At 29.7% G+C, this 13,198-nt stretch overlaps 3 protein-coding genes and 2 long non-coding RNA genes across 6 annotated transcripts; 2 read left to right on the top strand and 3 right to left on the bottom strand.

Annotated features, from left to right (window-relative positions):
- Window positions 1-1,054: 1,054 nt before the first annotated feature.
- Window positions 1,055-2,489, bottom strand: LOC104648005 (uncharacterized). The gene is made up of 2 exons (XM_069298837.1): window positions 2,053-2,489; window positions 1,055-1,961 (listed from the first exon to the last, which is right to left on the bottom strand). Exons 1-2 carry the CDS (start codon window positions 2,357-2,359, stop codon window positions 1,750-1,752), a joined length of 519 nt encoding a protein of 172 aa, XP_069154938.1. The 5' UTR covers window positions 2,360-2,489; the 3' UTR covers window positions 1,055-1,749.
- Window positions 2,490-3,804: 1,315 nt separating this feature from the next.
- Window positions 3,805-4,639, bottom strand: LOC104648006 (uncharacterized). The gene is made up of 2 exons (XR_011221529.1): window positions 4,206-4,639; window positions 3,805-4,114 (listed from the first exon to the last, which is right to left on the bottom strand). It is a non-coding gene; the product is annotated as an uncharacterized lncRNA (long non-coding RNA).
- Window positions 4,640-5,958: 1,319 nt separating this feature from the next.
- Window positions 5,959-6,793, bottom strand: LOC104648007 (uncharacterized). The gene is made up of 2 exons (XR_011221528.1): window positions 6,360-6,793; window positions 5,959-6,268 (listed from the first exon to the last, which is right to left on the bottom strand). It is a non-coding gene; the product is annotated as an uncharacterized lncRNA (long non-coding RNA).
- A 645-nt stretch (window positions 6,794-7,438) lies between these two features.
- On the top strand, window positions 7,439-10,651 carry LOC101252091 (histone transcription regulator 3 homolog). 2 transcript variants are annotated; one of them, XM_026031716.2, is made up of 6 exons: window positions 7,439-7,982; window positions 9,253-9,289; window positions 9,397-9,431; window positions 9,500-9,599; window positions 9,684-9,739; window positions 9,817-10,651. In XM_026031716.2, the coding sequence occupies exons 2-6, from the start codon at window positions 9,254-9,256 to the stop codon at window positions 10,394-10,396; spliced, it is 807 nt and encodes a 268-aa protein (XP_025887501.1). In that variant the 5' UTR covers window positions 7,439-7,982; window position 9,253; the 3' UTR covers window positions 10,397-10,651. The 2 variants fall into 2 exon arrangements, with proteins under 2 accessions (XP_025887501.1, XP_004242077.1); XM_004242029.5 differs by lacking the exon at window positions 7,439-7,982 and having other exon boundaries at window positions 8,008-9,289.
- A 596-nt stretch (window positions 10,652-11,247) lies between these two features.
- On the top strand, window positions 11,248-12,922 carry LOC138349009 (uncharacterized). Its single transcript, XM_069298836.1, has 5 exons — window positions 11,248-11,393; window positions 11,473-11,507; window positions 11,581-11,692; window positions 11,781-11,836; window positions 11,916-12,922. Exons 1-5 carry the CDS (start codon window positions 11,268-11,270, stop codon window positions 12,136-12,138), a joined length of 552 nt encoding a protein of 183 aa, XP_069154937.1. The 5' UTR covers window positions 11,248-11,267; the 3' UTR covers window positions 12,139-12,922.
- The last annotated feature ends 276 nt before the right edge of the window (window positions 12,923-13,198 follow it).

Raw genomic sequence — 13,198 nt, 5'->3', positions numbered from 1 at the left:
TGAACACTCTAATTAAAATATTGAGTTTAAAACACTTAATACTAATGATGAGATGAGAAATCATCTATTGAGCTATGATTTCCTCATATTAAATTTCACTATCTACACATATTAATACAAAGGGAAAAGATGATATTTTGGAGCGTTGATTCAGGAAAGACTTTTCAAGGAAATTGTGAAGAAATTAAAGAGAATACAAAGCGAAAAGATGTTTTTTTTGGAGTGTTGATTTTGGGAAGATTGTTCAAGGAAATTGTGAAGAAGTTAAAGACAATATTGTCACACTGTCCGGGTCAAATTATGCAGCCAAATAGGCGTGGCGTGACAATATGGTGTATTAAAATATCATCTTCTTCTTAATCAGAAGTTGCATGGATATGTGAATTCTTAATCCTAATTACATTCTACTTTATAATAGGCATATACATATACATATATATATATATATATATATATATATATATATATATATACACACACACACGTGTGTTTGAATTTGCGTCAACTAAACTTAATACTTTGTAATTTTGAATTCTGAATATGTAATAGTGGACACTTAAATATAAATAAACTTAAACAAATAAACTTAGTGTTGACACTCAATTTTGACCCGCATCGGTATGATTTAATTAGCGAGCTTCATGAGTTTTCCGAATTATTTAAGTTAATTAGTTTTATAAATCTTGTGAAAATTAAAAATAAAATAAAATATATATATACATATATATATATATATATATATATATATACATATAATACATGGATTTGATGTTTTACCATAATTTTTAGGTAATATACACATTTACATAATTATGTATATAAGTAGTATATCTTATGATTATTCAAAAATCATCAAAATATACATTTAAATGTTTTATTATAGTTATACTTTTGAGTCACTTTTTTTTACAATGTTAATAACCCTATTACTAAATAAAGAAACTCGTTGATTAATTAATACGAATTCGTTTTATCTAGGTTTTGACCAAATTCATCATTTTAAATGATTATTTGTTAAACTAACCAAGTTCCCTTCCCCATTTTTAATTAATTCGTCCACTCCCAATTTCAGCCCACCTTACTCCTCAACATCCAGGCCCAATTCTTTTCCAAATTTAATTATCAGCCCACTTTAATCCAAATCCCCTCCATTTTCTAGCTAAACAACCCATCCAATTCGGCCCAACACTTCCCACCTCCCTTTCCAATCCAATACCCGACCCAATAAACCCATTTATCCTACCCGACCCGACCCAATTCCCCCTCCTTCCCCTTTCCCTCACCTCGATTCCCAGAACAGCAAACAAAACCCAGAAGAAACAGACGCCACAATTCCAGCAAAACGCGACCCCAACAAAGAACCCAGAAGATGGAAACCCTCACGCGACCTCTCCCCCCGCGTCTCTCCCTCCTCTCGCTCCCCTTCCCTCTCCAGCGCGTGGAGGAACTAGGCTGCAACGGAAACCTGCAGTCTGCTCCTCCGTACGCAACCTGCAGTGAGCACGCGACAATCTTCCCTCTCCAATTCATATACTTTGTAATGTAAACAAAGAGAAGAGGAGGGTTTTGACTTTGAGGAGTAGGAGTAGGTTTGGAATCGGCATAAGTAAAACAAAAATCAAATATGAATGCAGAATTTTCGTACTACTTATCTAATTGAAATATGTAAATAACATTGAGAATGTAAATATTATTGAAGAAGTGTAATATTATAATTAGTAGAGAAAAGTTGAGTATATAGAATCCTAACTAGTTAGTATTATATTCTTTTTCTCCTTTGAGATGTTCAACCTTCACCTCCGGTGTACTAGTGGTTAGACGCATCAACTTGCGAATTTTATTCAAAACAGAAACCATGCGATGAAGACGTCTGCTTCGTGTCTTGTCTTGATCATCATCACCATCGCCATCACTATCACCATCAACATCAACATCAATCTTAATTTCTTCGTTTAGCATATCTGGTCATTTGAAACAAAAAGTTGGATCAATTAATCATATGTATTTGGATTTGGAAAAAACCTCAAATATCAATAAATACTATATATGTACCTTGAGGTGTGATGTTTAGTCGAGTCATGACAAATTGTTCCAACTTCTGGAAAAAAAATCGATGTGCGGTATGAAGTTTTATCTTGGTATTTACGATTGCAATTAATAGTTCCAGATGCTTGATTTCGTTGTCAACGTATTCAGTAATGGGTTGAGTAAGGGATTTGAGTTTCATCTCGCCATTCATAGTTGCAAGTGATAGTTCCAGATGCTTGATTTTCTTGTCCATGTCTTCAATAACTGGCTGAATACGGGATTTCACAAACTGCACTCTTGCCTCCATTACTCTACTATCATCTGAACTCATTATCCAACTTTTCTGATTGATATGTTTCTATGGTTCTTGAATTTTACTAAAACTTTTCTGATTGGTATATTTTTACAAAGAGAAAATAAAAGGCCAACATCTCTATTTATAATAGTAAAGATACCTAATTAAACTAGAAATTGAAAACCTAATCCTATTTGAACTAGTAAACAAATTCTAACGCAGGATGAATTAATGTGTCCTTTTTTTAAAAATAATTACTTATTTTAGATATATTTTTCAATAACGCAATATAAAATAATATATTATATATTTTATATAATATAATATATAAAATAATTCTCTCCAACTTTTATATTCATCTCTCCCTCTCTTTTTTTTTCTACCTTTCTTACTTTCTTCTTTTTTTTTTCTTTTTGTACATTCTCTCTCTTTCTGTTGCTTTTTTTTTTGTTTCTCTTTATTTTCTTTCGTATAGTAGTCAATAAATCATAAATAAAATTTATATCAATAATTAATTAATTAAATAAATAATTTAATCATAACAAATGAAGAGACATAATAAATTGCAAAATAAATTAAACTTTAATGAAAATGTATTACCCACATATTAAAGTTGAATTAAAAATGTATTACACACAATGATCTATAAAGTAAATTAAACTTGTATTAATAATGAATTAAACAAGTAATCCGATAGTAATAAATAAATCAAAAAATTACAAAATAGATTAAATTGCTTTAAAATTGTATTACACAATATTGAAGTTGAATTAGAAGAAAATTTCGAATGAATGAAAAACGTAACTAACAAAAAACAAAATAACGATCTATAATCAGTAATTTGACTTAGTCAACATATAAATTTAAGATTAGATCCAAATTTAGTATGAATTTATCAATTAAATTTCACTATCTACACATATTAATACAAAGGGAAAAGATGATATTTTGGAGTGTTGATTCAGGAAAGACTTTTCAAGGAAATTGTGAAGAAATTAAAGAGAATACAAAGCGAAAAGATGTTTTTTTTGAAGTGTTGATTTTGGGAAGATTGTTCAAGGAAATTGTGAAGAAGTTAAAAGACAATATTGTCACACTGTCCGGGTCAAATTATGCAGCCAAATAGGCGTGGCGTGACAATATGGTGTATTAAAATATCATCTTCTTCTTAATCAGAAGTTGCATGGATATGTGAATTCTTAATCCTAATTACATTCAACTTTATAATAGGCATATATATGTATGTGTGTGTGTGTTTGAATTTGCATCAACTAAACTTAATACTTTGTAATTTTGAATTCGGAATATGTAATAGTGAACACTTAAATTTGAATAAACTTAAACAAATAGACGCATTCACATACTTTGTAATGTAAACAAAGAGAAGAGGAGGGTTTTGACTTTGAGGAGTAGGAGTAGGTTTGGAATCGGCATAAGTAAAACAAAAATCAAATATGAATGCAGAATTTTCGTACTACTTATCTAATTGAAATATGTAAATAACATTGAGAATGTAAATATTATTGAAGAAGTGTAATATTATAATTAGTAGAGAAAAGTTGAGTATATAGAATCCTAACTAGTTAGTATTATATTCTTTTTCTTCTTTGAGATGTTCAACCTTCACCTCCGGTGTACTAGTGGTTAGACGCATCAACTTGCGAATTTTATTCAAAACAGAAACCATGCGATGAAGACGTCTGCTTCGTGTCTTGTCTTGATCATCATCACCATCGCCATCACTATCACCATCAACATCAACATCAATCTTAATTTCTTCGTTTAGCATATCTGGTCATTTGAAACAAAAAGTTGGATCAATTAATCATATGTATTTGGATTTGGAAAAAACCTCAAATATCAATAAATACTATATATGTACCTTGAGGTGTGATATTTAGTCGAGTCATGACAAATTGTTCCAACTTCTGGAAAAAAAAATCGATGTGCAGTATGAAGTTTTATCTTGGTATTTATGATTGCAATTAATAGTTCCAGATGCTTGATTTCGTTGTCAACGTATTCAGTAATGGGTTGAGTAAGGGATTTGAGTTTCATCTCGCCATTCATAGTTGCAAGTGATAGTTCCAGATGCTTGATTTTCTTGTCCATGTCTTCAATAACTGGCTGAATACGGGATTTCACAAACTGCACTCTTGCCTCCATTACTCTACTATCATCTGAACTCATTATCCAACTTTTCTGATTGATATGTTTCTATGGTTCTTGAATTTTACTAAAACTTTTCTGATTGGTATATTTTTACAAAGAGAAAATAAAAGGCCAACATCTCTATTTATAATAGTAAAGATACCTAATTAAACTAGAAATTGAAAACCTAATCCTATTTGAACTAGTAAACAAATTCTAACGCAGGATGAATTAATGTGTCCTTTTTTTAAAAATAATTACTTATTTTAGATATATTTTTCAATAACGCAATATAAAATAATATATTATATATTTTATATAATATAATATATAAAATAATTCTCTCCAACTTTTATATTCATCTCTCCCTCTCTTTTTTTTTCTACCTTTCTTACTTTCTTCTTTTTTTTTTCTTTTTGTACATTCTCTCTCTTTCTGTTGCTTTTTTTTTTGTTTCTCTTTATTTTCTTTCGTATAGTAGTCAATAAATCATAAATAAAATTTATATCAATAATTAATTAATTAAATAAATAATTTAATCATAACAAATGAAGAGACATAATAAATTGCAAAATAAATTAAACTTTAATGAAAATGTATTACCCACATATTAAAGTTGAATTAAAAATGTATTACACACAATGATCTATAAAGTAAATTAAACTTGTATTAATAATGAATTAAACAAGTAATCCGATAGTAATAAATAAATCAAAAAATTACAAAATAGATTAAATTGCTTTAAAATTGTATTACACAATATTGAAGTTGAATTAGAAGAAAATTTCGAATGAATGAAAAACGTAACTAACAAAAAACAAAATAACGATCTATAATCAGTAATTTGACTTAGTCAACATATAAATTTAAGATTAGATCCAAATTTAGTATGAATTTATCAATTAAATTTCACTATCTACACATATTAATACAAAGGGAAAAGATGATATTTTGGAGTGTTGATTCAGGAAAGACTTTTCAAGGAAATTGTGAAGAAATTAAAGAGAATACAAAGCGAAAAGATGTTTTTTTTGAAGTGTTGATTTTGGGAAGATTGTTCAAGGAAATTGTGAAGAAGTTAAAAGACAATATTGTCACACTGTCCGGGTCAAATTATGCAGCCAAATAGGCGTGGCGTGACAATATGGTGTATTAAAATATCATCTTCTTCTTAATCAGAAGTTGCATGGATATGTGAATTCTTAATCCTAATTACATTCAACTTTATAATAGGCATATATATGTATGTGTGTGTGTGTTTGAATTTGCATCAACTAAACTTAATACTTTGTAATTTTGAATTCGGAATATGTAATAGTGAACACTTAAATTTGAATAAACTTAAACAAATAGACGCATTCACATACTTTGTAATGTAAACAAAGAGAAGAGGAGGGTTTTGACTTTGAGGAGTAGGAGTAGGTTTGGAATCGGCATAAGTAAAACAAAAATCAAATATGAATGCAGAATTTTCGTACTACTTATCTAATTGAAATATGTAAATAACATTGAGAATGTAAATATTATTGAAGAAGTGTAATATTATAATTAGTAGAGAAAAGTTGAGTATATAGAATCCTAACTAGTTAGTATTATATTCTTTTTCTTCTTTGAGATGTTCAACCTTCACCTCCGGTGTACTAGTGGTTAGACGCATCAACTTGCGAATTTTATTCAAAACAGAAACCATGCGATGAAGACGTCTGCTTCGTGTCTTGTCTTGATCATCATCACCATCGCCATCACTATCACCATCAACATCAACATCAATCTTAATTTCTTCGTTTAGCATATCTGGTCATTTGAAACAAAAAGTTGGATCAATTAATCATATGTATTTGGATTTGGAAAAAACCTCAAATATCAATAAATACTATATATGTACCTTGAGGTGTGATATTTAGTCGAGTCATGACAAATTGTTCCAACTTCTGGAAAAAAAAATCGATGTGCAGTATGAAGTTTTATCTTGGTATTTATGATTGCAATTAATAGTTCCAGATGCTTGATTTCGTTGTCAACGTATTCAGTAATGGGTTGAGTAAGGGATTTGAGTTTCATCTCGCCATTCATAGTTGCAAGTGATAGTTCCAGATGCTTGATTTTCTTGTCCATGTCTTCAATAACTGGCTGAATACGGGATTTCACAAACTGCACTCTTGCCTCCATTACTCTACTATCATCTGAACTCATTATCCAACTTTTCTGATTGATATGTTTCTATGGTTCTTGAATTTTACTAAAACTTTTCTGATTGGTATATTTTTACAAAGAGAAAATAAAAGGCCAACATCTCTATTTATAATAGTAAAGATACCTAATTAAACTAGAAATTGAAAACCTAATCCTATTTGAACTAGTAAACAAATTTTAAAGCTGGATGAATTAATGTGTCTTTTTTTAAAAATAATTACTTATTTTAGATATATTTTTCAATAACGCAATATAAAATAATATATTATATATTTTATATAATATAATATATAAAATAATTCTCTCCAACTTTTATATTTATCTCTCTCTTCTTTTTTCTACGTCTCTTACTTTCTTCTCTTTTTTTTTCTTTTTGTACATTCTCTCTCTGTCTGTTGCCTTTTTTTTTGTTTCTCTCTTTATTTTCTTTCGTATAGTAGTCAATAAATCATAAAATAAATAAAATTTATATCAATAATTAATTAATTAAATAAATAATTTAATCATAACAAATGAAGAGACATAATAAATTGCAAAATAAATTGAACTTTAATGAAAATGTATTACCCACATATTAAAGTTGAACTAAAAATATATTACACACAATGATCTATAAAGTAAATTAAACTTGTATTAATAATGAATTAAACAAGTAATCCGATAGTAATAAATAAATCAAAAAATTACAAAATAGATTAAATTGCTTTAAAATTGTATTACACAATATTGAAGTTGAATTAGAAGAGAATTTTGAATGAATGAAAAACGTAACTAACAAAAACCAAAACAACGATCTATAAATTGAATTAAACTCATATTATCCATGAATAAAACTTGTATCATATTATCCATGAATAAAACTTGTATAAAATGTCATTTTCTACAACAAAAAAAAGACAAGAAAATATAAAATAAAATAAAATATAAAACTTAAAAAATTCATCAATTTACATACAAAATCTATTTTAAAACAAATTAATTTATACACATTTTAAAAAAGTAATTAATTAAAATTGGAGCAGTTTCATAACGGCTAAACAACCGTCCACTTTACAAGGAAACTTCAACTACATTAAGAAACTGCATCTTTAAATGGAGTATTATATATAGAACTTCTTTCACTAAGAAATTTTCATTGTTCTCTACCATTCAAATATATACATGGCTATACAATTTTAACACAATTTCAGAAATTACAATCAAATCAATGCAATGAAATTTGCTAGCCCGTGTTATTTGCTTGTGGATAATACCATCTAAATTCAAGTCACAAATAACACCGTACTTTTTAGAGATGGTATTGTAGGAATAAAAGGTAATATTCATATAAATATTTTTTATTTAGACGATAATAAGTATCATAGCATAATTAGTTTATAAAAGAGAAAAAACATAAAGTCACCATTAAAGTTGTTTCGAATTTTCATAAAGCACCTTAACTTTGCGACTGTCCTATTACCCTACTAAATAATTTTGAACAGATGTTATCATATCATTTTTCGATCAGCCCCAAATTTTAACAAGCAAATGAGTTCACACCCCAATCATTACATAACACGTGTAGTTAAAATCACAATTTTTTTAATTTAAAATTTTTCCTTAATCATTTTCTTTCTTTTTTTCTCTCTCTCTTACTTTTAAATTTTAATTTTGATATATCTTAAATTTCATTTAATCTTTCACCTCCCACTTTCATCCCTTCATTTTTTTTTCTTCATCTCCCAACCCCCATGTCAAATTGAAACTCATTTTCATTTTTTTTCTTTTCTTTTTTGTTCTTCTTCTCGGATCAAATTATTTATAAAATTCATACTATTATTTAGACTTTACTGAATTATTGATAACCAAATTAATTATTTTTAAAAAAAAAATTAAAATTTTGAAGATAACATCAACTACTCATTTTCATATACATTCAAAATTAGACATAATAATTTTAAAAGAATCAATTAATTTCTCGAAAATTGAAAGAACTTAATTGAAATTGAATAAAAAAAACTATATGATAATTCCTAATCATCTTCAAATCTAATGAGTTTATCGAGTTGTTCGAAATGTAAGAAAATATTTAGATAAAATTTTAAAACTAAAGAGAGTAAAACTAGTAGTAATAAAAAAAACAGAAGGTGAAGTTGTGGTAAAAATATACTGAAAATAAGAAATTAGTTATTTGATGCCATTTGCTCCATGTCGTAAGTGTATGCATTAATTAGTACTAGTAGGTAAGATCTCTATTTTTCACATAACAATATCATTATTAATTAAGATATTAATCTGTATTTTCTGGTGAGTAAATAAAAGGAAAATGAAACGTAATGGTTCTATATACAATTTGAGATGGGTTGCAAAATAAAATGGGTTGCAAAATAAAATTTGTGCGGTATGAGAAATTAAAAAGAAAATAGTTTTTGGAGGGAAAATGGATTGAGAATTAACGGTAAATTCAAGAATCAAGAAGTGACTTTTCTTCATTCTTGTGCATTTTTCGTCATTGATTCAACAATGGATAGATACTATTCACTTGAACACAACCCTGAAGCGATCCCTCCTAATGATACCATCCACTGCCTTACTTTTGGGTGCAGAATGCAAGTTGCATCCTTCAACGATTATATTCCGATGGTAACAATTCGAATATAATTTCTTCGATTTAGGAAAAATTATTTTGTATTTCAGTACTACTCTGTTATATTTCACCAACTCATTTTCTTGTCTTGAACATTTTGTAGTCTCGATCAAGAGGAATAGGGCTCTTTAATTCGGTGTAAGTATGAGCAATTTGAGATATGGATACACTTTCTTCTGCTGTCTAAGGCTAATTTATATATGCAGGATTAATGTTAATGTATCAGACAACGTGAGTAATCATCTTGGAACTACCGTAGCCAACATTTACTGTAGCCAATGTGATAAAATGATCGGGTGGAAATTTGTAAGATACTGATATTAAAGATCAGATTTTGTTGCTGTTAAAAAAAATATATATATATATATACTGAATTTTGTATGTCTCCAGATTGCAGTCACCCAAGCGTCGGAGTATATTACAGAAGGGAGATTCTGCATGAGATTGTAAGTTTTTAATTACAAAAATTGCAAATCTCATACATAATTGGTTAGACTTAATACAAAGGAGTATTTGGTTGCAGGGACAAGCTTAGTTTTTCGAATTGTGTAGCGATGATTCTTTCAATCCAGGAACGAAATTTCCGGGCTAATGAGGAAAATGCAGATCAAGATGCAGAGACAACTGATGGAGAAGGAGACTCTAATGATCCAGATTTAGGCACTAATAACCAAAATATTGATCAAGATGGAGACACAGCTGATGAAGGTTTAGGCGCTAATGAGCAAAATGTTGATCAAGATGGAGACTCTACTGATCAAGATGGTGACACAGCTGATGAAGGTTTAGGCACTAATGAGCAAAATGTTGATCAAGAGGGAGTCTCTACTGATCAAGATGGAGAAACAGCTGATGAAGGTTTAGGCGCTAACGAGCAAAATGTTGATCAAGATGGAGACTCAGATGAAGAATATGATGGCGCTATTTCTAGTTACTTGATGCATTTCCTCGGTCAAAATGTTGATCAAGAAGGAGGCGCTAATGAGCAAAATGTTGATCAAGGTGGAGGCGCTAATGAGCAAAATGTTGATAAAGGTGGAGGCACTAGTGAGAAAAATGTTGATCAAGATGGAGGCCGGCCAATGAAACGACCGAAGATATAGATCAAGTAGCTGACGGAATAGATGAAAATGCAGACATTGATAGGCTACTCATTCTGATATTCTGCTTATACAAAATGCTATGATTCATAATTGTGTGATATTCTGTTTTGAGATTGTACTGCACATGGTATTACTTCAGGTTGGAATAAGTCAATCTGAAAGTACCATTCCATTAGTTTCTTGATACAATTCATCTGTCGAGCATTTGAGTATAATCGACTACTTGATTACTGATATTTCCTTTGATTTTACTACTGAACTTTAGTTTGTGGTGTGAATGCCAGTGGTCATCTGCTTAAGTATACGTTAACGTATCCCATGCTGTTTGAAAGCCTTCCAGGTTAAGCTAACTGATACAATATTAAGGAAGAGGAAATATGGAAATAATAATTATAAATAACTAAAAGAATTAACATTACAATGCCATAACTAAATAGGAGAAATGAAATGAGTAAAACAAGTCCGAAAGACCATGTTAACTAGATGAATATGAAATCAAAATTTAATGTGAGAATTTAATTTGTGTATATACCAAATTCTAACTCCTTCAATTATTTAAAATGCAATTGTGCCTTTTTAGTAAATAAAATATGATTAATTTGATTACATTTTTATTGCTTAATTAAATATATATTTATTCATATTATATTATAATAGTATAGGTGTATAATTGTAATTTAATTTTAAAGTTAGGGCTTAGTGTCCAGGAATCCCAATTAGAGTTGAACAGGTCGTTCAGAGTCTAACAAAATCTCAATCTCTACAGCCAAATTCGGATCCTAAAATACTACTGACTTATTAAACTAGAAAATGTGTATATATGAACATTCTCTCTTGTCATTTCCATCAAATTCATTTTTTTCATTCAACAATGAATATGTTTAGATACAGTTTCCTTGATCACAACACTGATGCGCTCCCTTCTAATGGTAGCATCCACTGTCCTAATGTTCGATGCAGAGAGCAAATTGCATGGTTCAAAAATTATGTTCGGATGGTAACGATTCAAAAATAATTTCATGAATTTCAATACGAATTCTGATTAATTAAGCACTACTCTGTTATACATTTTGCAGAGTCAATCAGACGTATTAGGGCTCTTTAATTGGGTGTAAGTCTGAGCAACTTGAGATATGTATACATACTTTTTTCTGCTGTCTAATGCTCATCATTTATATATGCAGGTTTAATGTTCGTATAAAAAACAACGTGAATTATTATACTCAAACAAAATGTGTAACTAGCACAGCCAAAACTTACTGTATCAAATGTGAAAAGATACTCGGGTGGATGATTGTAAGATACTGATATTAAAGATCATCAACAACAACATTTTTGTTGCTTTTCTTTATAACAAATACTTACTGAAATTTTTATTCTCCAGACTGGAATCCACCGAGAGAACGAGTTTATTAAACAAGGAAGATTCTGTATGAGATTGTAAGTTTCTGATTACACTTATCCATAAGCCTTATGACTTATAAGGGTTAATACAGATTAGTATTCTGTCCTGTGGCAGGGACAAGCTTACTTATTCGAATAATCTACCACTGGTTCGTTTAATTAAGAATCAATTTCTCCAAGCTAATGAGGAAAATGCAGATCAAGGTGGAGGCTCAGATGAAGATTATGATGACAATATTCCTGATTACATGATGAATCTCGTCGAGCTAATTGCTTATCTAGGTAATGACCAAAATGCTGATCAACATGGAGGCAGTGATGAGAAAAATGCTGATTAACATGGAGGCAGTAATGAGCAAAATGTTGGTCAAGATGGAAGCTTTGCTAATGAGCAAATGCTGATCAACATGGAGGCGGTAATGAGCAAAATGTTGGTCAAGAAGGCTGGCCAATGAAAAGACCGAAGATATATAGATCAAGTGGCTGAAGGAATAGATGAAAATGCAGACATTGATAGCCGACTCATGTTGATATTCTGCTTATACAAATGCTATAATTCATAAATGTGTGATATTCTGTTTTCCATTTCTGTTTTGAGATTGTAGTACTTCAGGTTGGAATAAACCAATTTAATTGAAAGTTTGCTAATTATTAATCAAAATTCAGAAGTTATCGTTTGTTGCTTAAAAAGAATTGATTTGGAACATCAAAATACCCCCTTCATTTGGTGTTTTTTGGACATATTATTAAAGATTTATTTGTAATTGTCGCATCTTGTTACTCATTACATACATGTTTCCATAATTTGTAAGGATTGATACAAATGAGTATTTTGTGGCAGGGATAGGCTTCAACTATATATTGCTGATCAAGATAGGCGCTAATGGGCAAAATTCCAATCAAGACGGAGATGCTAATGAACAAGATTTAGGGGCTAATGGAGAAAATGCTCATCAAGGTAGAGATGCTAATGAAACCGGTTCCTATGATAGAACTGTTCAAAAAGGAGAACTGATTAATAATCAGTGTGTTAGACTGACGTGATTGATGGTAAGTGATAACTGTGTTCAACTGAAATACCAGAAGAATAAACAGAAAAAGCTGAAGCGTCGTTGGAATTTATTCCCTTTCCGAGTTCGTGAATTATTTTCTGTTGGGGTAAAACAGATATAGTTAAAAAAGTAGCGACATCTCAAGTTTCAATAACTTCAACAAATTTAAAATCAACAACGAAATCACACAAAAACCTAACTTTGTTTGTAAGAACATGTATGCAAAAGAAAAAGAAAATTTGAAGTTACAAAAGCTAGATAAGCCTTTCTATTTATTTATATCCAACGATCTTGATTGAATAGGTGCGAATTCACCTGTTTAGAACATGCATGGTGTCATTTGGGA

The sequence above is a fragment of the Solanum lycopersicum genome, chromosome 6, assembly GCF_036512215.1.
Source record: "Solanum lycopersicum chromosome 6, SLM_r2.1".
Classification (NCBI taxonomy): domain Eukaryota; kingdom Viridiplantae; phylum Streptophyta; class Magnoliopsida; order Solanales; family Solanaceae; genus Solanum; species Solanum lycopersicum.
The sequence above is the reverse complement of the archived record's forward strand: the minus strand, read 5'-3'. Positions and strand labels throughout refer to the sequence as shown.